Below are 24,044 nucleotides of genomic sequence, written 5' to 3'. Positions count from 1 at the left end.
AGAAAGCACTCAGCAAAAGCATGTAAGTGCACACATGTCCTTAGTTACAAACATACTCTAACAGATGCTTTAATTTCATCCTGATCAGGATTTCTCTAACCTCTCTAGCTGGCTTTAGGAAGGGGCTGCACGTGTGTACAATCCTGTTATGTTCAAAACTTTTTTCACATTTCTTCTGTAGCAATATGATTTTCAGGTCATGTCTGAAGAGCTGTTCTAAGCAATGCCTCTTTACACACACAGCTTCCATGTCAGCTTTCTCATGCCAACCTCCTAGTGATAGGCTAGCAACAAGAAATGGTCTATCATAGAAGTATGTCAAAAATCTTCCTTCTCTGGTGCTATCTTTTGCACCCAGGATAAAGACAGAAGTCAACATTTAGAGGAATGTCAAACTGAATAAACAAGTATCAGAAAGACTCAGTATTCAGAGAGGCCATGAAAGACTACCAGATAATGGCAACTCTTGGCACAGTGAATTTAAAAGGTTTTAAAGAACTAGTAATCAGAGATGATAGAGTTCATATTCTTCTGTTAGTCCCTTAAGTTATACTATCTGCCAAAAACTGTGATTTAAATTAAAACTCTAAATCAGTAAATTCTGAAAGAAAATACTTGAGATTTTCTGCTGAAATGCAGAATTCAGTTCTGTTTAGTAGGGAACTCTAGAAGTATTTTAGGTCCCGGAGGATCATTTCTGCTCTGATCATCTGATTGTCATGTCATGTCTGAGCATCCATTCTAAACAAGAAAAACATATGGCAAATAAAGACTGGAACATAAATGAATAAAGGCAATGAAGTTCTGAACAAATTCCTTTCCTCCTGCAAAATTTAGTGGGCATTTCTTTTACCAAAAAGAGTAAGAACTTCCTTTCATTTTAACTACAAAATTATCTGTAAATAAATACCAGTCCAAAAATATCTGAGATGACTAGACACTGCAATTCCACACATGCACAAAGTTATAATGGATTCAGGTAACAAAAGCTGCAACCATGAATACAAGAATTACTTGTTACTCAAGGAATGTAGTACAACATTCTGCTATTTGGTCACTGTGGCACAATCATGCAATTGGCTTCTTAATAAAGTAAAACCGCAGGGAGAAGTTGCTGGCAAAGAAGTAAATATAGCCCCTTCTAAAAAGCCCATGAAGTAGCAACTACAATATTTAATATTTTGATGGTAAGTCCAGCACATTTTTTTAAATTCTGATTATGGCTTCCCAATATAGAACAAGGCTACAAATGAACTCATATACAGCAGAAATCATGTTTCACATTAAAATATCTATTTAATTAAAAAGAAAAATTGAGAAATTACTTGCATTCTGAATTGTATCAGCACCTTCAGTGCTTTCATAAGTCAAGTGACATCCTTACATTTAATACATAAGAAAAATACGCTACTCTGTAAATATCATTTACAAATTACGAAAACTTGTTCCTGCTGTCCTGTCTTGGAAGTATGAGAAACACAGAGTAATCAGAAAACAAAAAAACAACCTTTTTTTCAGGTGTGAGTTCACAAAATATCTCTAAAAAAAGAGCTACTTGAGAGGAAATGAGGTTTTTTCAGGACTGGTATTTTACTTTATACACTTGAGACAGCTTGTGCACCATCACAAACACAACAGGCTGCAATGCAACAACTTCTCACAGGAGGGCAGCCCTTCATCAGTTTTAGAATTCTTCCAAGAATTTATAGTCAACAAGTTGAGAGCTTTTGAAAGAGAAATAAAACCTCTTATGAGCAAAGCAGGAGATCATATAAAATCAATCAAATATTCTGGTGGACACTTAAACAGACATGACCAGTTCCCCTCTGAAGGGATTCAGAAAGATGTTTGCCAAGGAAAGCTGGATTTTAGAATCCAATAGCTGTGCACCAAAGTGCCCACTTAGAGGACTTTTTCCAGCAACTACTTTCATTTCATCACTTTCTTCAGCAAAATATCTAGTAGAGGATTTTCTTTTTTTTTTTGGACAGAAATACCAAAACTCTTCTTAGTTAATCAGTCAGCAAGAACAAAAATCAGTCAAAAATCCCAAACTAAACAACCCTACAATCCTTAAATTAAAATATTACTTGCATTCCCAAAACTTTAAATCATTGAATCAGCTTAAGTCTTCACAGATATTAAGCTTCCTATATTAGGCAACCAGAATGAGACAGTTGCACGTTTTAGAACACCTGCAGAAACACCGTGCTGAGAGATTAGATAAGCCTGCCCAAGGTCACCAAGCAAGTCACCAGCAAGAATGGAAAGCAGAAGGAGCAGCCTGTAGTCCCCACGTGCCAAGGTGAGCTCCTGCTGAGCACATGCTCCCCAACTACACTGGGATGCTCTGCTGCAAACTGACTCCCACACAAGCCAGCAAGCTTGAGCTAAGCCAGCCTTACAGAGGAATGCTAGTTAGTGCTAAAAATAGTCTTCTCTTTAAGATCACTTGAGACTAGTCTTACAGTTTAAGTGATGGAAAATGCTACCAATACATTTTTTTCTCTTGTACATGAATTATCCTATTTATTATGTGGGGTTCTGCTGTTCACAGAGAAGTTGCCATTGGCTCTAGAATTCATTAGCACCAGCTGCTGTACGTGCTGTCTGTACTAATATAGTGTGAGCTGAGAAACAGCTGAACTGGAGTAGTTTAAATGCAAGTGGAAAGCAAAGGCGTTAAGTGTGACTGATATTAAAAACATTCTCCTTCTAACAACACTAACATGTCTTTTCTGACGTCACCTGCAAAATCAAGTGGATAGATTATGTTAAAGAAAGCTGCACACTCTAGGCAACAATAAGCAGGAAGAACCTAAGAGGAAAAATAGAGTCTAAAAATATTAATATTATGGGCATTACTGAAAAGTATTCAGTTAAATACACACAGTATTATTGATAATACTGTGTCAAAAGTATTATTATTAAAAAAAAGGACTTAAAACCAAACTGTGTCTCAAGCAGTTCTTTTCCTCATTTCACAATTATATTAAGTTTATTAACTTAAGTTACCACCAGCACAGTTAAATAACTACTGATCATTAAAATACTATTTTTCCCTTTTGAAGTCAACCTTCGAAGTAGAAAATATGTTCTGACATTGGTACTGAGGAAATACAGTTTAAAAGATTACTTGCAAAAGACAATACAATTATTCACTGAATTACTACTAGAGGCACAAGGACAAGTTACTTAGAGACAAGTGTGCATCTGACTTGACAAAGTCTAACTAACCCTGAACAAAAGCTTGTTTCAGTGCAAGCTTTGTTTCAGCTTGCACTGAAACAAAGTGCAAGCTATCTTGCATGCATTAAAACAACATATGTTTCTGCATTTACTGCAGAGCATTAGGTGTGCTTCACCAGAGACAAGGTTATAATGCAACGTGACTTTCATGGAGTCAAACTGTTCGCAAAAAAACCCCTAATTTAAACTGCTGATTTTATGTGCAAAGTGATCTAAGTATTTGAAAGAGACACTTAGAAACAACAGGTAAAAATACTTACACATTATCCTCTACACAAATTTTAGGTCCAACAACATTTGCTGCTCCACTTGACATTTTGAATGCAAAATGCTTTTCAGGACATGCTTTAGAGATTCCACACTTGTATCTTGGAGGTTTTGTAGCTTTCAAAAGGAAATAAAACAAGATTTTAGAGAGAACACCACAGGTAGGCTAACAGACAAATATCAGTTACTTTTCTGAAGGAATGCAAGGAAGAGAGCAAACACAAACACTATCACATCTGTAGTTACAGAGCAGGTTAAAATAATCTAAGTTCCTGAAGCACCTCATTATTCCAACTTCTTGCTGTCACCCTGCTGCTTGTTCTGGCACTGTCATCAAAAGCCACAAGCCAAAACTATAAATCAGACTTTACCAGAAATTTAGGAAAATCAGGAGAAGAGGAAAATTAGTTTCTGATTGCATTTGAAGTGTAATTAAGACTTTCTTAACTATGAAAACTCATCAGTCTTTCTGTTATTAGTAAAAGCAAGTCACAGCAGTAATACATGCATATGAATACTCACAGTGTGCAGCTGCATCTAATGCTGATCTAGCTAAAATGAAAACAAAGTTTTACAAGATGTTACTAATAAAGTGTCATTTGCTATATAATGTCCTATAAATGTAAAATCTTTCTGTATCCCTATATAAACAGGGTGGTTGAAATGAAGTATCAAACACACCTGAATATCATGGTCCAATAAAAAACAACTTTTATGCATTAGAAGAATGAAAGTGATCAGGAATCCCACTCAGAAGCACTGCCTTAATTTATGACTGAGAGTCATTCAGAGTCACAGAGTCAAAAACCCATGGAGATCCAAAACCTCTGAGAATTTATGGAGTTCTAGGCATTAAAGTGAAATTAATTCCCTCCTGACAGCTTCACTGGGATGGGGTTCCTTTCACCTAAACTGGAAGCCTGCAGCTCAGGTGTACTTCAACCCAACCATTCATAACTCCCTTTTTTGGGCTACGAAGAGATGTGAGTGCCCCCATCATGCCCACAACTGAATGACACCTCTTTCTCCTCACTGATTACTAAAGATGTCTCTGCAGACTGGTTCGGAGGGCAGCTCACACTGCAGTAATCTGGAGTTAAAGAACACAAACTCCACCACCCATGCACCAAAGATTGTTGGGTTTTTTTGGTAATGAAAAGCACCTTGAAAGACAATTCTGATTCAAAATAGACTCTGAATTTTGAGACACCTTGACTGCTGATCTTTCTCTGTGTAGAACCTGGCCACATCTGAAATGTTTTGACTACTGCACATTCAACTTAACATGGTCCCTGCACAAGAGCAAAAGCCCAGCCAAAACAAATCCTGAATCTCTTTAGCAGTACTAAGGCAGAGCACAGACCTCCAGAAACATGATTCAAGTCGCCTAGTTTATTACTCTACACTAAGAATGCATTTCCAGTAAACAAAGAGAAAGCAGGCAAAACTATGTATCCTTGGCAGACAAAAGAATCAAACACATTAAGAGAGTAGGTTAAATATTTCATACAGAAAATAATTTAATACACATATTATATATATAAAATAACAAGCACACATACTAAACACAGAATTCTTAGGTTGAAGAGCCTAAGGCAAAATGAATGCGACATTTTTGATAAAGGCTCAAGTAAATATTAATAGATGTCCAGAGGAAACAAAGTCATCACTTACCAAATATGTGTCCTAAGTTTGCATCCATTTTTATTTCAAACACTTGAGATATGACATAAAACGTCAATAAAAATATTGCTATGACTACTACCAACTTTGCAGCACCTGTTAAGAAACAAAAAAAAGTTTCAAAAAATCATCTGGAAATGGTAACATTAGTTTACCAAAATAAGCAACAAAAGAAATGTATCAGATTACATTCTGGGGAACTCAGAAGTAGGATGATCATTTGCAGACTTACTGAACAGAACAAATCTGAAAAAGGTATCGATATTATGGATGGATATTATAATGTAGGATGGATATTATAATGTAGGATGTAACTGCACTGATCCATCAGGTTATCATACCAAATGCACACTTTGGTCTTAACTTCCTCCACCTTCATGCTTGTCTGACACCATAGTACACCAACTCAGCTGAGCAAGCCAGGAGAAACCAGACTTTTCCATGAAAATCCATCTTAACCAAATGAAGGAAGATGATCTACCTGACTGTTGTCCAAAAGCAAAATTCCCTCCTTCCCCATGCCACTTCCCTGTTCTTAGCCATGAGGACCTGGCTCCTCACTGTTCACAAATACTGTGTTTCCCCCTGCCCTCAACTTGAGCTACCTCTGTTTTAACATATGGCCCAGACTGAGTGATTAGGGATCTGTTTATATACTGCATCTTGGCTGCTATGGTCAGTCAGCTCTGAGTATTAAATTAAAAAACAAACAACAAAAAACCCCAAACCCAAACCGCCAGCCAACCAGAAACAAGCATTCTCACCTACTTTTCAAGAAATTCATATTAATGACATTCAAAAAGTAAGTTTGATGACTCAAAGGCTATTTTAAAATAAGTAAGAAAAAGCAGTACCTCTACCCTCCCCCTTTTAACATATTGAGGTCTCAGGTAGCTTGAAGCTTTACAAGCCTAAGTTCTTCCAGTGCTGAGTGGCCAATCTACTTTTTGGGAGAGGAGCTGTAAGCACACAACCACAGCAACTTACATCTGAAGTGGAAATGCATGTGATACTGCCACAAACCTCACCATTTTTTAGCACAATTTGCAATACATTTTTACAGAATACTCCACTCTTAACTGACTGTAAAATACTGAGAGTAGAAGTCAGGTGAGGAGGCATCTGATCAACATCCTGCCTTCCTATCTCATGGCAGTATGTCAAACTGGTTGGAAGAATCGACTTTAAAACATGCTTCTTTTTCTCAGATTGCCAGCCAAATACATCCTCTAGAAAAAACCAAACTTATATACTCCTGCAGATCTCAGACTGCTGCTGTGATGGGCTGTTCAGAAAATCTTAAAATAGACAGATTACTCAGCCTTCAGAAGGATGAGAGATGCTAATCAATCCTCCCAAAAGGCTAAAAAAAGATAAGGGGATAGAAAAAGAAAAGGAAGATGAAGAAAGATACAAGGGTTTTTTGTTTGTAGTTTGGTCTTTTTCATGTGTGAGCACATACATACTATGATGTAAGAAAACACAGGTGCAAACCTAAATTAAAAATATTATGCTGGAACTCCAAAGATCACTGCACTTGAAAGGAAGGGAACCATGCACTAGCACTGGAGAAACAGATGATCTGAACATATGTTAAAAAGTGAGGTAAACGTTTTCCAAGCAACACTGCTTAAAACCACAAGATGGTACCAGATTTTGGAATGTGTCATCTAGCAAGTGGCATTTAGAAACCATGTTGTTTTAGTATATAGTATGTGAGATGAATGAGAACTCAGTCTGAGGACTAACCATCCCCTCTACTTTCTATTCTGAGCTCTTCAACTGAACGGCAAGTGCTCCCTTCAAAGGAAGAGTAAGAAATCTCCTAGGAGGTTCTTCAAGCATTTGAACCAAAACTGGCATGTTTGCTACAGGTGAAACATTCTATAGGAACTGGTATATCTTCTTTGTGATTTTTAGCAAAAAAACCCCAGTTAGACAGAAGGGAAAAAAATCCCTAAACATGTTTGGAAAACAATTTTCCAGGTGAATCAGGCACCTAAAAATTGGAGCATTTTCCAGTTCTTTATCAGATTTACTTTAGCAAGTTGCTCCCAGTTATACATACTGTAGTTAATAAAACAAATTTAGGAGTAGTGACAGAAATTGACCAATTTCATGCATTAACAAAGTCTTGGAAAAGGTGTCATTTTCTCCGAGAAGAGGCAACAATTTCTCCTTCTGCAAAATAATACTGCAACTATCGATAAAAGTGCAGTGCACTCAACTGAACTCAAAACTGTTCCATTGCTACACAGGCTATTCTACTCTGACAAAATGCCTAAATAATGTTTTCTTTTAATGTTGTATTGGCAAAGATCTTATTTTTACAACCACTATACTTTCTGTCAAGTAGAATTAGTTTCTCAAAGCCTGTACCACAGTAACTTACCTCTATGAAAAAGCTTTTATAGTTTTCAAACTCCCAGCAACCCTTCAGGAAGTTTCAGGCACTTAAAACAGCATATAGCAATTTTAGTTAGGGTGCAAGGCAGGGAAGAAATGGCTTAAGACAACCATTTGCCATTTCCTTATTCCTTCATCATCTTACAGAAATAGCAGCCAAAATACGTCAAGTCGTGGCACCTTAAGCAGTCACTGCAGATCAGCTACAGCATTTTAACAAGGTGATTGCTCCTTGACCATCCCAAATTCCAAAATGAGTTTCATTAAACATCAATAAAGTAGAACAGCAGTGCCTGTTATGCCAGTTAAGTGAAGCATACCCTGACAAAGTTTGATGAGGATACCAAACTGAGTGAGGAAGTGAGCACGTCTAAAGGGAGAGCCAACCTGCAGGAACACCTGGATAGGCTGGAAGAGTGGGCTAACACTAATAGTGAACTTCAACAAGGACAAGTGTAAAACTACCCTTCAAGGGATGGAGATTCCCTTTCTGCAAGGAGTCACATTAAAAACAAGAGGCACAGTGGGTACAAGTTATTCTGGGGAAGATTCCAGTTGGACACGGAAAATTTTTCACAATGAGAACAATCAGACATTGGAATAATCTCCCCAGGGAAGTGGTGGACTCCCCAACATTGGCCATTTTAAAATTTGCCTGGACAAAATGCTGGGCCATTGTATAAAGATGGCATGGGTCCAAACTAGAGGAAGTTATAGCAGCATGAAAATTATAGGGTAAAATACAGCTGCTACTCCCTGGATGGAATGCTGTGAGCACACTCCAAACCTATCCCACAATGATTCCCCACACACACAGTCTGCAACCTCAAGCACAAGCTAACGGGGAACAGAGGGTGGAGAAGAGTAGAAACACTTTGGCCAGGCTCTGTTGAAATCAGATGGTATTTTGTAGCTGATAAACCTGCACAGCACCTGTCAACCAAGGGAGATAGCAGCAGGTATCTTGCTGCTGAAGCAGTAACTGTGGTGAAATCACTCTCCTGAGATGAACTTGGTTCTTTGTAATTTAATTGTAATATTAACTCACACCATCATTCCAAAGTTACCTCCCTCCAAGGTACAACCACCCCCCACTGAGCATGCACTCTATATTTTATTGACTATACCTGTAACAGTGAAGTAAGACAATTTTCCACCAATGAGTAACAAAAATATGTATTACTAGAGTCACTCAAGATCCACCCAGAGAAAAGGAAGTTCATTGAAGGGTCCCCATAATAGGACACTGACAGACTAGTTAGTTAGGCACAAGGGCCTTGGCTTTCCTGGTGTGCTGACAGACTAATCAGAAATCAAAGGTTTGAGGAAATCTCCACTCTTCACAAGACAACCATCTTGTCTAGACCATGCTTCTGCCAAGAAATGTCAGACCAGATGATTCTTCAGATCCCTTTTAACCTGGTATTCTATGATTCTATGACTTTAAAACCTTATTGTCACAACTTGTTATTGTTGTCTATAGCAGTTGTTTCACAAATGACCAAAGTCTGATTTTACTGAGCGTACTTACCTGCTATTCTCATGTTTAGTCTTCAGCCAGCTAATGACACTATTGCATTAAAACAGCCACCTATGGAGAAAAACAAAACAAAACAAAACAAAAACTAAGAACCACTTCACCATAATTACAGCCAAAACCCCACTTTTGTGATGAATAAAAAACCCACAGATTTTCTAGTTAATAAAATTAATGATGATTTTTCTGAATACCTATTTCTTAATGCTCACAGTTAAGGAAAGATTTAAGATAGATTTCTGATGTCTTGCTTTCATTTGTTTCTCCACAAAACAAGTGTTCTGAAAAAACACTAATTTCATCTAATCCGCTACAAATTCAGTTTAACTTTCAATCCTTCAATCTGTGACCTAAGTACTTACCAGTGTGCTATCTAAGCAGTCTTTAGTTTCCTAAAGCTATGTGGTAAAAGTCAACAACTCCACCTGCACTCCTTCAAAACCCTACCTGCTTCTGGGTGCAAGTTGTTATTTGGCAACATAGCATAGCAAACTATGCTTTGGAGAGAAAATATTTAAGCATTTTGGCCTTTAGGATACTACGTGAACTGCATTCAATGGATCTGAAAGAAGGGCAACACTTTAACCTATGCATTACAGAAATGTAACAACACATTTGTCATTCATAGGTACAGCCAGAGGAATAACATGGTCAGCAATGACAGAAGCACCAACCCTAATACTCCAGTTATTTCAGAATAAACTGAAAACCACTCTAAGCAAGCAGCACCTAAGCAACCACAAGCTTCACCACACAGAGTCAAAGTGGGCCACAAACTCCACAGGCTCTGCACAAAAGCTCCCACCTCCTCCTCCTCCTCAAGCAATGCAGGATCCAGGGGCCATACCAAATCTTCTGCCCTCTACCAGCAGAGCCAGGGCTGCTGCTGGCTCTGCACCATGCTCATGCTCAGTCCTGGTGGGCCCATGCTGCACCGAGTGTGACCATCTGGCAAGACTTTCCCCCAATTCAGGGATCTTGTTGAATCATCTACACTAAGGCCACATTTGAAAACATGTAATCAGCTATCACCCTAATCCAAGTAGCTGTCCCAGACCCCCATCACAAAAGCATCCCTAACCCTCTGCACTCCTATGCCATGATTTTAAAAACCATCAAAAACATTATCTTTAGGAATTATTAGAAAAACAAATTATTTGGAGACAAGCACCAAAACACCCACATAGTTCTCATGGTCTATGCTAAGGAGAAAAAATTCGTATTATGCAGATAACCTTTTGCCTTCACTTAGTTCAGTATCTTCAAGTTCAGTGATTTGTGTCCAGATCCTCTTTGCCAAAGACTCAGTCATTCTGCTTTATCCCTTCAAGTTTACAAGAAAATGGTCAGCAGAGAAATAAACAGGGAAAAAAATTGCAAATACAGAAATACTTATTTATATTTATTGGAATTTGAAAATACTTATCACCAAAGCTTAAAAGCAGACAAATGTTTCTAAGCGCTAATGTTGTACTGTAAAGGAAATCTCACAGCATACTATAGACCATAATATATCCATTTAGTTGTAGCCACATATATTATATCCTCATATAATAACTTCTTTCAGTGAAAGGCTAGTATTTATCTGCCTTGTAAAAAGGCAAAAAAGAATCCATTAGGGCAGATAAACCCAATTTATTTCAAAGTCTGTGAACAGAATTATTCTAGGCTTCTTCCTCTCCACACACCCAGAAATATACCAATGTTACAATAAACACCGTCTGTACTTGGAACAACTACAAGCTTCTTTTAAGTCTGCACTGAAAAAAAGAAGTTTCTTTTTCCGTTTTACTCTAAACAAAAACACATCATGAATTCAAAGCATGAAAAGAAGAATATGAACAAACCCAGAAAAAGAATCTAAGTGAAACAATCGTATGATCTAACCTTGACTGCTTTTATCCCAACATCCCCTTTCACCCATCTCAGGGAACATTATCTGTTGCAATCAATGAATAAGAGTATGCATTCTTTTTTAGGTGTGGAATGTTTGTTTTATTTAGAAAAAGGGAAAATGAGTGTGCTATGCCTCAACTTGAAAGGAATTTACAAAATTTAGTGATTATTTTTCTAAATTACAGTATCCTGAAAAATCATGGGGTTTGATTTACAGAATAATACAGTAGTGCTACAGTACAGACAAGTCTTGCACAGCGCTTTCCAGCTGCGGGAAAATAATTTATGGACATCAAGTCCTGTTCCTACACTTCATTATCTTAGATTTTTTTGAAAAAATATTTCAAGACAGAACAGGAATAAAACAGGACAAGCCACGAACCCTTATGAGCACTTATAGACCATTACCCCACATCTTTGGTACTAAACCTCGTAACTGAAATTAGAGGACTAAAGAAATGATTTGGAATTTTTAATAGTACACATTTTAGGATCATTTAAAAACAAACAAAGAACACAGGACCACAACTAAGCTTGCTTAGATTCAGATGCACAAAACCAGTACCAACAACCTTCCTTTGATTGCTTTAGGAAATGGGCCAAAATAACCCAAACACTATTTTTCTCTTCTTTGATGTAAGATTCCATCAAGCAGAGGCAGCAGAATTAGAACCCCAGTATCCTCCTGACTTATGAATGTCAAGTAATGCAAATAATGATTTATTACTACATTGTGTTCTGTCAGGCAGTACAAAAAGGCTCCCAAGTATCACTTATTAGAGGCTGAGGCAGGAGGTGCAGTCCATAGCAGGGTTGAGAGGCAGTGCCCCGATGAGTACAGCAAAACCCTACAGAGATGCAAAGGCCAAGGAAAACACAAAACAGAAGTGATCAACATCTCCAAGTTTCAAAGTAAAATGGCTGGGTTTGGGAAGCACTATATGACTCAAACACAGATTTTCTTTTACTTCAGACTGTTTTCTTAGCACAAAACTTAGGAAGTTTAGCAGTCAAGGTCTACGACTTGGCCAGCAGAAAGAAACCAGAAATTCTGTTGTGCAGCAGTGCCTTGAAATGAAAAGCTATCCACAAAAGAACCTGAACAGGAGAAGAAAAAGAAGTTACAGGTTATAAATCCTTCTTGAATGCTAGCATGTCATTGTCCAGATCCCTGCATGGAGTTGCATGTCTATTCATGCAAAAAAGAATATTTATTCTGGATCGAAACTACTAGGGAGAGGATATACGGAAAGACAGTTGGGAGCTGAGGTTACCGGTTGCTTTTTTTCTGCATCCTTGTGCATCCCAAACAACCCCCATAATAGTCTGATATGCTCTGCACAGGGCACAGAAAACAGTACCTTACAGTTTAAAAAAACAAGTAAAACAATGGGCTTTCCTCCACCCTGCTCCACTTGTTGATTAACTTGTGTGCTATGGCATACTCAACACAAATACAAAAAATTTAATGCATTAATACACAGAACTACTGCATGTATTTTTATTCATACCTAAACTAGCTTCAGTAAGTAGACCAGCAGATGCTTGCCTTTAAAAGTAACCTGTGTCTCTTGAGGGAACCCTGCTAGGTCCTTCCCAGAGGAAGCTTATAATATGACTTCATTTAGGAAAATTACAAGCCTATAATCCTTCCAAGCAAATCATCACCATATTTTCTTAGATGATATCAAGTTTCTAACACACCAAGACTGAGTTCTTTCTACATTAATGTGTTAGACAGAGTGGTCATCAAGCAAGTTTTCCTCCTAGAATCATTGTGCAAGAGGAAACTGCACTGAGATAATTGACAAATTAACAGTTCTTATTAATACTGCCTCACTGACATAACACTGAATGAAGTGCAGATTTCAGTCCCAAGCTGAATGCAATTCAATTTGGTTAATTCTTTATCAGGCTTTTCTTGACACTAGTCCAGAGATGGTGCCATGGGGCACACGTCTCTAGGGCAGGAGTTCAACCTCTGCCCTACTTACTGTGCAGAAAGCTGTGGCCACTTGCCACAAACTTCGGTTTAAAAGGGGTTTCAAACACGATTGTAACTAATGTTTCAAAGGATAATAATGAAACATGTAGATTAGTCTATTTCATTCCCAGGATAATAGTATTTCCATTAGCAACTTGATAACATGAGTAGATTACACTTACAAAATGGGTACACAAAAACAAGCAAAGATGAGAGGCAAGAATTTAGAAGGTCAAGATAATTTTGAATTCTGACCTTAGGTGATTAGGAAGAGGTTCCAAAATCAACAACGACACTCAATAAAACAAAGTAATACACTTCAAAATGGACATCAAGCACAGCAAAACAAGCAGCAGAAATGGAAAAAGAGATTACAGCAGCACTCTAATATTGGGGTCAACAATGTCGTACTGCCACAAAAGTGTAACTGTTGTGAACTGCACCGACAGGACTGCTGTGTATGGAAAAAAAAGGCAATTACTCTGCTCTGCCTAAATAAACAAAAAATACCCTGCTATCTTGACTTTTAACTGAGACCCATGTGCAGTTTTTTTTCTAAGTCTATCTTAATGCATAATCCCCAAATGGAAGAATCTAGATAAGAATTACATGACCTATAAACCAACTAAGGGATAAAAGAATCAAGTCTGATTTGCAAGGAACTGTGAACGAGAGAAGTAAGGATCAGACATCTTTATCTCTTATCTTCAAGGTGCCATTTTAAAATTATTTAGAAATAAATTTTATTTTTAAAAAATACTATTATTTATAACAAATCTAAAACATATATTAAATACACTATTATTTTAAATATGTATTTTTAAAACATTTTTTTTCTAAAAAAATGCTAAGAATAACCATTCTCAGTATTCCCTGGCTGCTGCTTACCTATTTGCAGTTATAATATTGAAGAAAAACAACCTTCCAGTTACAAGGATAAACAAAAAATATAAAAGGAGGCTGCAAACCATCACAGAAGTCTGGAAACAGAGACAGTTTTTCTTAACACAGATAGCCTACAAGGTGTGAGCTAATGTCCCCTTCAATATTAAGCCCACATTTCTATACTATTATATGCAAATCTGTACCCAGGTTATAGAATATTAAATCTGTGGCAGCCTGAGATGCTTTGCATTCAATTCAGGGGGAAATTTTTTCCCCAGACCAGGACTTAAGTGTTTGTATACTTTCTAGCAAGGTCAAATAATGTTATACTTGTTTTTGTATATATATGTTATTTGTTAATATGAATAGCATACACTGTACTAGAATTAAACAAGTATTCAAAATTACTTAGAAAAAAAAAATGAAAAAGGCTTGAGCTTTTATTTTTATTTCCAAGACTTTAGTAGATTAGGATGTTGTCTTTTGTTTTTTTGGCAGCACAAACTGCATTCCTCAATGATTAGGAGATACATTTTATTCCTGTCAGAACAGCAAAAAATCTTCCAAACAAAAAAAAATAACTTTTCATACCTGGTAAAATATAATCAATGAAACAACGTTGTGTTTAATCCAGCCTCTGTTGATATTTCAGTGTGTTGTGTTCAAGCAGTTCAGAGCAGTGGTGGTTTACTCAAATTTATACAGTGAATTAGATATGTCAAGGACAGCATTAGCTATTTTTATGTGATTTCTGGTTTTAAACCAGTGGTTGTGCCAACCTGAATTATTTGCCATGGACAAAACAGCAGACACATTCAAAATCATTCAAGACTATTTCATTAAAATGCAGGATGCATTTTCTTATCCAGATGATTGCTTACTTTTCTGCTAGGCTACGAATAGTTTTTCCAGTATGTTTACAAAATTAATTTAATTTGAAATTAGTGAAGGACACACACAGAAAAGAATTATATCTTTAAAAAAGTAAACAGTATCACTCAATTTTATTGTACAATCATGCGCCATTTGTGTCTTCTGGAAACGCAGGCTATGACCCCAGTAGTTGCTCCCTACAGGCAGCACTCCTACACCCCTACAAATTCTTTGAGGTTCTGGCAGAAATCCACATAGGCAAAAAGTGTGTCCACACAGAACAATTTAGAGACTCAGGAATACATATTTTCTCTTCTCCTTTGTGACAAATGGTACCATGAAGTAAAATTACTAATTTCTTATAAAAATGATAACACTCAAATTGTGTTCTTCCATATACATATTAAGGTTCACCTTGGCATTCCAGACAACTGAATCAGACCCAAAGTGTTTGCTTGTAAAAATAAGATTTTATTTTACTTCTATCAAATTATATCTACAACAAATAAATGCAGATAAATTTCAGAAATTAAACCCAAGCTTATTCCAAAATTAAAAATAGATAATTCAGTTACTGTTGCATATCCTATGTTGTAAATACCACTATGTGGTTTCACTTTTAGGAAAAGAAATACAAATGAGAAGCAGCACTGTGCCTCAGTGTTTTGATACTTGATGTGCAAAACAAACCTTTCCCAAATGGCATGTCAAATCACTGACCATGCAAGCTTTTGCTAGTGGCATCAAGCCGGTACTTTCACCTTAGGCAACACACAAACTAGCCAGTCTCAAACACTGAAAAATTCTTCTGAATCCTGAGAGGCTGAGATAAAAGTACTAAGGCATTCATTCTTCCTACAGAGAATGAAACTCAACCCACATTCCTTTTGCAATTAAAACAACAAAACCAAACCAATCCAAGAAAAAAAAAAGGCAACACAACCAATCAACAACAACAAAAAGAATTTAGTCTTATAAGCACTCAATCCATACTTTGAAGACTCTTCTCAATTATTACACAAAATTTACTGGCCCATATAGTTAAGAATGTGATTTATGCTCCCTAAAACCCACACTATTTATACATGATAAAGTAAATCGTACCATTGCTGCTGACATACCTATTGAAGAGAATCTTAGCTCTGTGTTTCATCGGGTTGGATAGTATCATGTATTGAAGATCAGATAGATAAAATCCTCAAGGACAAATTGCTGAACCTCATTCATCAACTTACTTCCCCACCTTATCACAGCAAACTACATATATCTCACAATAAGGATTTAAGAGAATGAGGTACCTCAAACTATTTTGTAAATGAAACACTGCTGTAATTACCACCTGTTCAAAAGTTCAAAACTAATTATTTGTTTTCTGTCATACTTTTAAGAAACAAATTACCACCTTGACTTCGTAAGACAGCAAAGTCTGTTCAGTTTTTCCACAACAGGAAGTAAATAAAGCTTTGCAACATATTTATCTATGGGATCACCAGGTCTCACTTGAAGGTGTTACCAGAATCTAGTAGATGTTTCAAATATACAACAGCTTTCACATCTTTATATCAATAAAAAATACAAAGCCTCTTATTAGAATATTGCATCACTATCAACAATATTATCCTGCCCTATAGAACAATTCTCAACAGAACTACCATACCAAAGGATATGTGCATGAAGAAAAATAAATGCACACATCATTACTGTGACTTCACAGAATGGCTCAAGTTGGAAGGGACTCCAGTGGGTCATCTGGTCCACTCTCCTTGCTCGAGCCGGGTCATCCCAGAGCACATTGCACAGGATCATGTCCAGAGAGTTCTTGAATATCTCCAGTGAGGGAGACTCCATAGCCTCTCTGTGCGACCTGTTACAGTGCTCTATCACTGCACAGCAAAGAAGTTCTTCCTCAGAAGAACTTTATTTAGGTGGAACTTCCCATGCATCAATTGCTGCCCGTTGCCTTGTGTCCTACTGCTCAGCCCCACCGAGCAGAGCCTGGCTCCATCCTCTTGACACCCTTCTTTCAGATACTGACAGACATTTATGAGATCCTCTCTCAGCCATCTTTTCTCAAGGCTTAACAGGCCCAGTTCTCTCAGCCTTCCCTTGTAAGAAAGATACTCCATGCCTTAACTATCACTGCTGGACCTGCCCCAGGAGCTCCATGCGTCTCATGTACTGAGGACTTGACAGAACAACATACAACCACATAAATGTACCTGAGAGTATGGTTACAGAACATCATTTATACTGAGGCTACTGAGACTATTTATACTAAATATACTTTATTTAAAATAAAGTTATCAAGCAAGCAAGGAGAAGAGGAAAGGAGCATTACAAATACTTCCTCTATAGCTCCAGGTTTATTGCAGGAAAACCGATTGGCTCCTCTGCACTGTTCTTCTCCCAACCACAATAAGACTCTAGATAGTAGCTTTAAAGTGTCAGAATGAGATGATCATCCTTTGAATGAGATTCATTTACTGCACAGACCACCACAACAACTTCATCCCAGAGATGCATACCAAGACTACAAACACAGCAAGCCATGGAGTTTGTATATACTTTGCAAGGCAGAGAGGATTAAGACTACTAATAGTAACAAGGGACATCTCCTCATGCTGTTGGAAATAAAACCAAATCTGTCTGTACTACCTACCAAGCATTTAAGCTTCTTTATCAAAAGCTCAGCATGATCTGAGGCTGCATGTTGGAGTTCTAACCTTTTCTCAGTAGCAAGCTGATCTCACTACAAAGCTGGGGGAAAGTACTCTCCAGCAACAGACACTGCTCACAGCACTGTTGGTATCCTAGTTCCTCTTGTTCCTAGGGGTACTGAAATCCATGCTCCACTGCAGTGCCCCTTGTCATCTACTCATCTCCCATGTGAGGTAGCATTTGGATAGGCTTTGGCCCTTTGCAGGATTAAAAGAGCATGTCACTGGCTGAGCAGAGCACCCAGCAGAGAAAGCACTGTACATCAGCTCTGGGAAGAAGGGCAGCAGCAGGCTCAACACACAGAATGCTATGCCTACAGAATACTGCTGATGGGATCACACTGCATATATGAGACTGCTGCTGGTGCCTGATAACCTCCATGTGCATGAGGCACCCAGAACCAAAGCGCTTCTGTGGTACAGGCAAGTCATTGCTACTGGTCCATATTAGCACAGGACAGGCTAGCATTTGTGAGTGATGAGATGAAAGATGCTTGAAAGCAGAGAGGAAGGCAGTCAGTGACATGATTCTCAACAGCTCTAAAGTGACTCACTTCTTCCTAATGAAGATGCACAAGACAGTCCCAAAACCTGTAGTTTCTAGACTGGTTTCTGAGCATCAAGATATCAAAACAAAGATCCACAACCTACATCTTGGCTAGGTGCAATCTTACAGCAACCACTATCAAAACCATAAGCCCTATCTGAGAGGAATAATTTCACAGAAAAAAATATCTAGGGACAATGTATTCTTTTTATATTTTATATATTTACATAATTTGTACACTTAAATATTTAATTAACAACTGGTATACATCCACTAACTAAAATCCAACACAGCCATTTTCTATCCTTTGATGTGTAATAATCTAAGCATCATCATGGATGGGGAAATCTAAAGTTATGCTGCATAGGAATTTACTGTATGTCATTACCTACGTAGAAATTTGCCCCATCAGGAACATATAAATTCCTTTGAGGAACAGCATCCCTCAGTGATAGGCTCTATGCACAGCTGACACAAAGATGCTGATATGCAACCACTGCATACTCTAACAACTCCTGATGCGATCCCCTCTGAATCAAGCTGTTCTAAGAGAAATTCCCTAATTGTTACAAGAACTCCTTTAATAAACTTCTGCCTGAATGGACTCAAATGCAATTCCAAAACCATTCACGTGCCACTGATATTCAGCTGACCAGCAAGCACATGAGCAGCCACGGCAGTTCCCTCAACCACCTCCCTAGAAAGTACAAGAGTATCAAGGCTGATCCAAAAGCAGAATCAACTGTCAGGGAGCAGGTCAGCAGCTTTCTAGCAGCAGCAATACTAGCAAACACCAGGTTAAACACTTGTGAAGTGATAACTCAACTAACTGGTGATACCACAACAGATCAAAATAAAGAACAAAATAAAAAATTGCTAGTAGGAGATGGTTACTTTCTCCTCAGACAAAAGACAACTGGAGAGAGGGTGGGAGAAGGGAAGGAAGTCAGCCAGTCACAAGAAAGCAAGTCTTATCAATGGGGGGGGGAGACTGTCATGTATTTCAATGTAAAGATGTTAACTGGACTGTCATGAGAACTAGCATGTGTTTGTACATATAAACACGTTATGAAACTTTCTGCCACTAATACTGACTCAACAGTCACATTAAATGCAGTACAGAGTTTACTCCAGCAGCTCCTCCTGTCCTGATAATCTTCCAAAGTTTTCCTCTCTTCTACTAAGTCTGTTTCACACTCTCTTGGCACTGAGGATATATGAGGCCAAGGCTGGAAAATTCTAAGGTGCAGCTCAGTCTACAAATGAAGATACAGACTATTTTTGTATTACAAAGATACAGTACTGTATATGGGGAGCAAAAATAGTTGAACAATTCCAAAAGAGTAACTATTGTTAATGCCCTGTGAAAACTCTAATGTGATTGAATTTCAGGAACCCTGGGTGAAATACCATTTAATATAGTCATCCACCATTTATTATAAACATCAATGAAATACTGAGGAAGGATAAGGTTTTTAAATTTGTGGATAACACTGAAAGGCAAGCAGATGGAAACAAATTATAGGGGGAAATTAGAGCTACAAATTACCCAGAAAAATATTTACTTATTTTCACAAAAAAATTCCTCTCAGGATGCATATACCCTTATGAAAAGTATGAGGAAGCTATGCTTGGATCCATGGTTAGACAGAGAATTTTAGATGATTAAGCAGGAAGCCAGGAGCACCTATTTATAGGTTACAGATGCTTAAGCTAAGAAATGAAATTTCAAGCAGCAATACCAGTTTAAAGTTACTTCCTCATCACACTTCTGTTGTGTTCTCATGTCACTACCTCAGGCCTACATAGTATTAGGAAGCATTAAAAATTTATGAGATAGGTGAGCTCACCTGCCAGGCTGCTCCAACCCATGTAATTCTGCTCACTAAGGAAACTTAACATAGTAACAGAATGTAACTTATGACAGATTAGAGGACAACTTTCAAGAGTGTTGAGACACCAAGCACAGCAGCATTGGGCTGCTAGTTTTGCTTACCCATGTCATGGTCTCACTTCAAGACTATCAGATTTCTGACATTAACAAAAATTACATCTTTTATAAGAATTTATGTACAATCTTGGTTTCAGACCAATGTGAGACTTCTCAGGCAGATCCTTCCAAACTGCAAAATGATTACAATATTTCCAAGTACTGTTGACAGCAAAACAATTGTCACAGGGTTATACAGCTGGACACTGGCAGGTAAAACATAGAGGTTTACAATAATCATGCCTCAAGTCCTACACAGTCTCAGGAAATTTTAGTGAAAAACTCAGAACTGAACATACATATCACCTATATAATGACTCATGGACACACTGATTACTGATATAAGTAGAAAGACCTGCAGCCATTACACTCACATGTCAACCCCCGACTTCACTGGAACTACAGGTTCAAAAACCAGAACTTAAGTTCTATTTGAATAACAAGTTCTCTTTGATCAATTTAAAATTTTAAGAACAAGTTCTCTGTGTCTGCTGGGGATTCATTTTATGGACACCTAATCTTTAGGCTACAAAAAAAACTGTAAGCAGACAGGTATTTTTGCACAGCACCAATCCACCTTATGATCTTATTAAAAAAAAATAAATCAGTTTCTTGTATGTTAGTATTTTTCCCCAAAACCTGAAAACTAAGCATTTAGGAATTCACTTTTTAAATATTAATTTTCCAAAGTTCCACTAAAATTTTAAATCCTTTCTACATTCTCACTCCCTCCTTAAAGCACTAAGAGTTCTCATTAAATGTGGGTGGTCACTGGATGGCTGCACTCAAAGAGTTGTGGCCAGTGGCCCAATGTCCAAGGGAGTAGAGCAGTGACAAGTGGTGTGCCTCAGAGGTTGGTATTGGGACGGTGATTAGACACTGACACAGGTTTGCCAGAGAGGTGGTAGGTAACCCATCCCTGGAAGCACTCAAGGCCAGGTCTGGATGGGGCTTTAAGCAACCTGGTCTAGTGGAGGGTGTCCCTGCCCATGGCACGGGGGCTGGAAATAGATTGTCTTTAAGGTCCCTTCCAACCCAAACCATTCTATGATTCTATGTAGAGCACATATGCCCTGAAGCACTCGGGCTGCACTTAGGCTGGTTCGTGAAGCAACTATTATTATTTACTCTGCACTCTTACTGGGTGAAATGGTCAGGACTTCTGCAGAGAGATGGAAGCAACGGCCTGCAACAAACAGGTGCTTCCTCCATCCTGAAGTGATTAGATGTCATCACATGACAACAGCAAGCTATTAGCTTGTGAACAGCATACCTGCAGGCTTAAAGCAAGTCACAAAACTTGTTTTGCCACACAAACAACTATGCAAATCAACAGTTGAAAAAGATTTCTTCATACTTAAAAGAAACCCTGTAGGGAAATCATTAAGACACTCACACCTTGAGAAGTTTCGAAAGTTCTAAAAGAGAGAAAACAACACGACTGTTATACAGTCATTAACTAGCCATTTCTGGTGTGGGTTTGTGGTTTTGGTTCTTTTTCTAAATAACTTCCCACTCAGTATTAAATAAATACTTAGATAAAAGAGAAGAGCAGTCAGCTGGGTTCACCAGTAAAGTCACCACGGGCTCCAAGCCTGTGCAGCATTATAGGCCATGCAAAACATTAAAAATATCTGGAATATGCAAAGATCTTCACCCAAGTCTGGAGTTATTACGTTACCATTTAATCTCTTTTAAATGTGAGAAAATGGGAAGATAAACAAGACAGGTGAGTTACACAGCCCCTTAGTGGCTCAAGCAAACACGTGGCTTAACATATGATAGCATTTACCTAAGACAAAAATACCGTAAATATAATTTCTGTATTTTTTCCTACTTCAGCAACTCAGAGGAGCCAGTAATCAAAGGCACACAGGCAGGTTCGACAAGTATCTCTCTGCAAACAGCACATTCAACCTCCGTAGGAGTTCACGGCTGCTCTCCGTAACGATGCATTTAGCGCTTTAGTTAAACAAGGGCTGAGCCCTATAACCCATCTGCCAACAGCGTCCGCGGCCCCGTACTCCACCGAGAAAGCCAAGGGAGCACCACCACCGAGCAGCAGCACCATCTCGTTTTCACCGAGCTGACTTTGTTTCAGCAGGAATGGGCTGCCACGCTGCCAGCGTTTCACGCATTTCCCTGGACCGGGGCGCCCTGCCGGCGCGACCGCCGCCACCCGGAGCCTCCTCCTCCTCCTCCCCCTGCGCGGCCACCGCCGGCAGCTCCGGGCGCTCGCTCCCTGCCCCACCGCCGCCTCCAGGCTGGCCCTGACCCCCTCGCCGGGCCGGGATGGCGGCGGAGCGGAGGACGGGCGGGAGACCCCCGCCCAGCGCACCGCCCGGCTCTGACCCGCGGCCCCGGCCCGCCTCACCGCGCCCGGGGCGGGAGGGGATGGGGGAAGGGCCGGGCGGCCCGGGGAAGGGGCACCGCGGGGGAAAGGCAGCAGCAGAGGCAGGGGCTGGCGGCCAGCAGCTGCCCCGCGCAGAGGAGAGAGATGCCCGCCCGGGCGGCGGAGCCAGCGGCGGGATGCCCGGCGGGAGACGGGCAGGGGCCACCCCCCGCGCAGCCCCGCGGAGGAACGCGAGCACCTACCGGGGCTGTAGGGCGCGGACACTCGCGCAGCGTCCCCTCGGCGGCCCCGCCGCGAAGTCTGCCCCGGCCCGAGCAGGAACCGAGCGGAGCCGCCGCCGCCGCGCAGCCGGAGGGAGGAAGGCGCGGAGGGCGCACCCGCCCCCTGCCGGTGGCGGACCGGGGCCGCCCCGCCCCGCCCCGCGCCCCGCCCCGCCCCGCGCCCCGCCCCGCCCCGCGCCCCGCCCGCCCCGGGACTCGGCCCCGCCCCGGGACTCGGGCCCGCCCCGGGACTCGGCCCCGCCTCGGGACTCGGCCCCGCCTCGGGACTCGGGCCCGCCCGCGCCGCGGAGGCTGCGCGCTGCCCTGCGCGGGGGAGCGGCGCCTCCGCGCTGAGCGTGCCGGCGTGCCCCAGGCAGCCTGGTGCCCGGCCCGGGAGGCACTTGGGCACCAAGATGTTTCTGCTTGTTTTCTGTTATATTTTACACGCCTTTGATTTTTTTTACTCAAACACACCAGAAGTGCTCTTCTGTTACCGAACAGAAATTACATTTTCTGTTTTAAAATAAAGTCCAACCTTTTTCTTTTAAAAACATTATGATTAGCAGAACTGAGCCAATCTGTGTTATTGAATAAGAAGAAAATATGATCCTGTCTCTTCTTTGTCTTTTTTTTTGGCACTGATTTTCCTCTAACCCTGCCACGAGTTGGGGTAGGTGGGGAGTTAGGGGTAGTTGGGGTAGGTGGGGACGAAAACAGGAAGAACAGCATTCTATTGTGTGGAAGATTTCTACTGGCCTAACTCCCTCCGCTGGACTATTGCTGGGGTGGGTATGGAAAGTGCTGGGGAAGCAGAGCTCTGTAAATTCCACTATTGTCAAACCAGCAAAAGAGCACTTTTACAAAATCAGCGTGGCACTGCTCCTAGCAGAGAACAAAGCCACAGCCAAAATGTAGGGCATATCACACATCATTAGTGTCAGGTAGACAAAAGGAAGTTTCCATGTCTTATTTTAACGACTTCTGGTTAATAGATCTCTCTTTTATTGGTTTTAAAATAGCGTAGTTTGAAACATCCTTGGTATGGGATGGTTATTTGAACATCAATCAAGTAATTTCTTTAGTAAATTTTCACAACACAATGAGGTTTCAGGCATACTGTAATATCAAAATAAGCAAAGGAGTACCCAGTGGGAGCACTGCGCAAGGAAATAGGGATTTATAGCTTTTAGTTCTAAATGGTAGCATAGATATATCCTGGTTTGACAGTTAGTGCTTAATATATGAAATTTAACCATGTTCCCCTAATTACTAATTAGGGTGGCACTAATTAGGTGGCACTGTCTACAGCAATAGATTAGTAAGGTCATTATGCTAACAGAGGCTGACTCCTTTGATAAGCAAATGTTTGCAATAGAAACAAACATTTTTAAAAGATT

At 39.7% G+C, this 24,044-nt stretch overlaps 1 protein-coding gene across 2 annotated transcripts in view; it reads right to left on the bottom strand.

Moving 5' to 3' along the window:
• FAM3C (FAM3 metabolism regulating signaling molecule C) overlaps positions 1 to 22,768 on the bottom strand; it is a 30,831-nt gene extending 8,063 nt beyond the window's left edge. The window contains exons 1-5 of one of the 2 annotated variants that reach the window (XM_068996512.1): positions 22,630 to 22,767; positions 9,137 to 9,196; positions 5,191 to 5,295; positions 4,039 to 4,068; positions 3,510 to 3,633 (exon numbers count right to left, since the gene is read on the bottom strand). In XM_068996512.1, coding sequence (XP_068852613.1) covers positions 3,510 to 3,633; positions 4,039 to 4,068; positions 5,191 to 5,295; positions 9,137 to 9,149 — 272 coding nt within the window. In that variant the 5' untranslated portion in view covers positions 9,150 to 9,196; positions 22,630 to 22,767. Of the gene's footprint in view, positions 1 to 3,509; positions 3,634 to 4,038; positions 4,069 to 5,190; positions 5,296 to 9,136; positions 9,197 to 22,629 lie in introns of both variants that reach the window. The other variant, XM_068996522.1, reaches the window with a different exon arrangement.
• Positions 22,769 to 24,044: the final 1,276 nt, after the last annotated feature.

Source organism: Aphelocoma coerulescens, chromosome 1A, assembly GCF_041296385.1.
Source record: "Aphelocoma coerulescens isolate FSJ_1873_10779 chromosome 1A, UR_Acoe_1.0, whole genome shotgun sequence".
Taxonomy (NCBI): domain Eukaryota; kingdom Metazoa; phylum Chordata; class Aves; order Passeriformes; family Corvidae; genus Aphelocoma; species Aphelocoma coerulescens.
The sequence above is the reverse complement of the archived record's forward strand: the minus strand, read 5'-3'. Positions and strand labels throughout refer to the sequence as shown.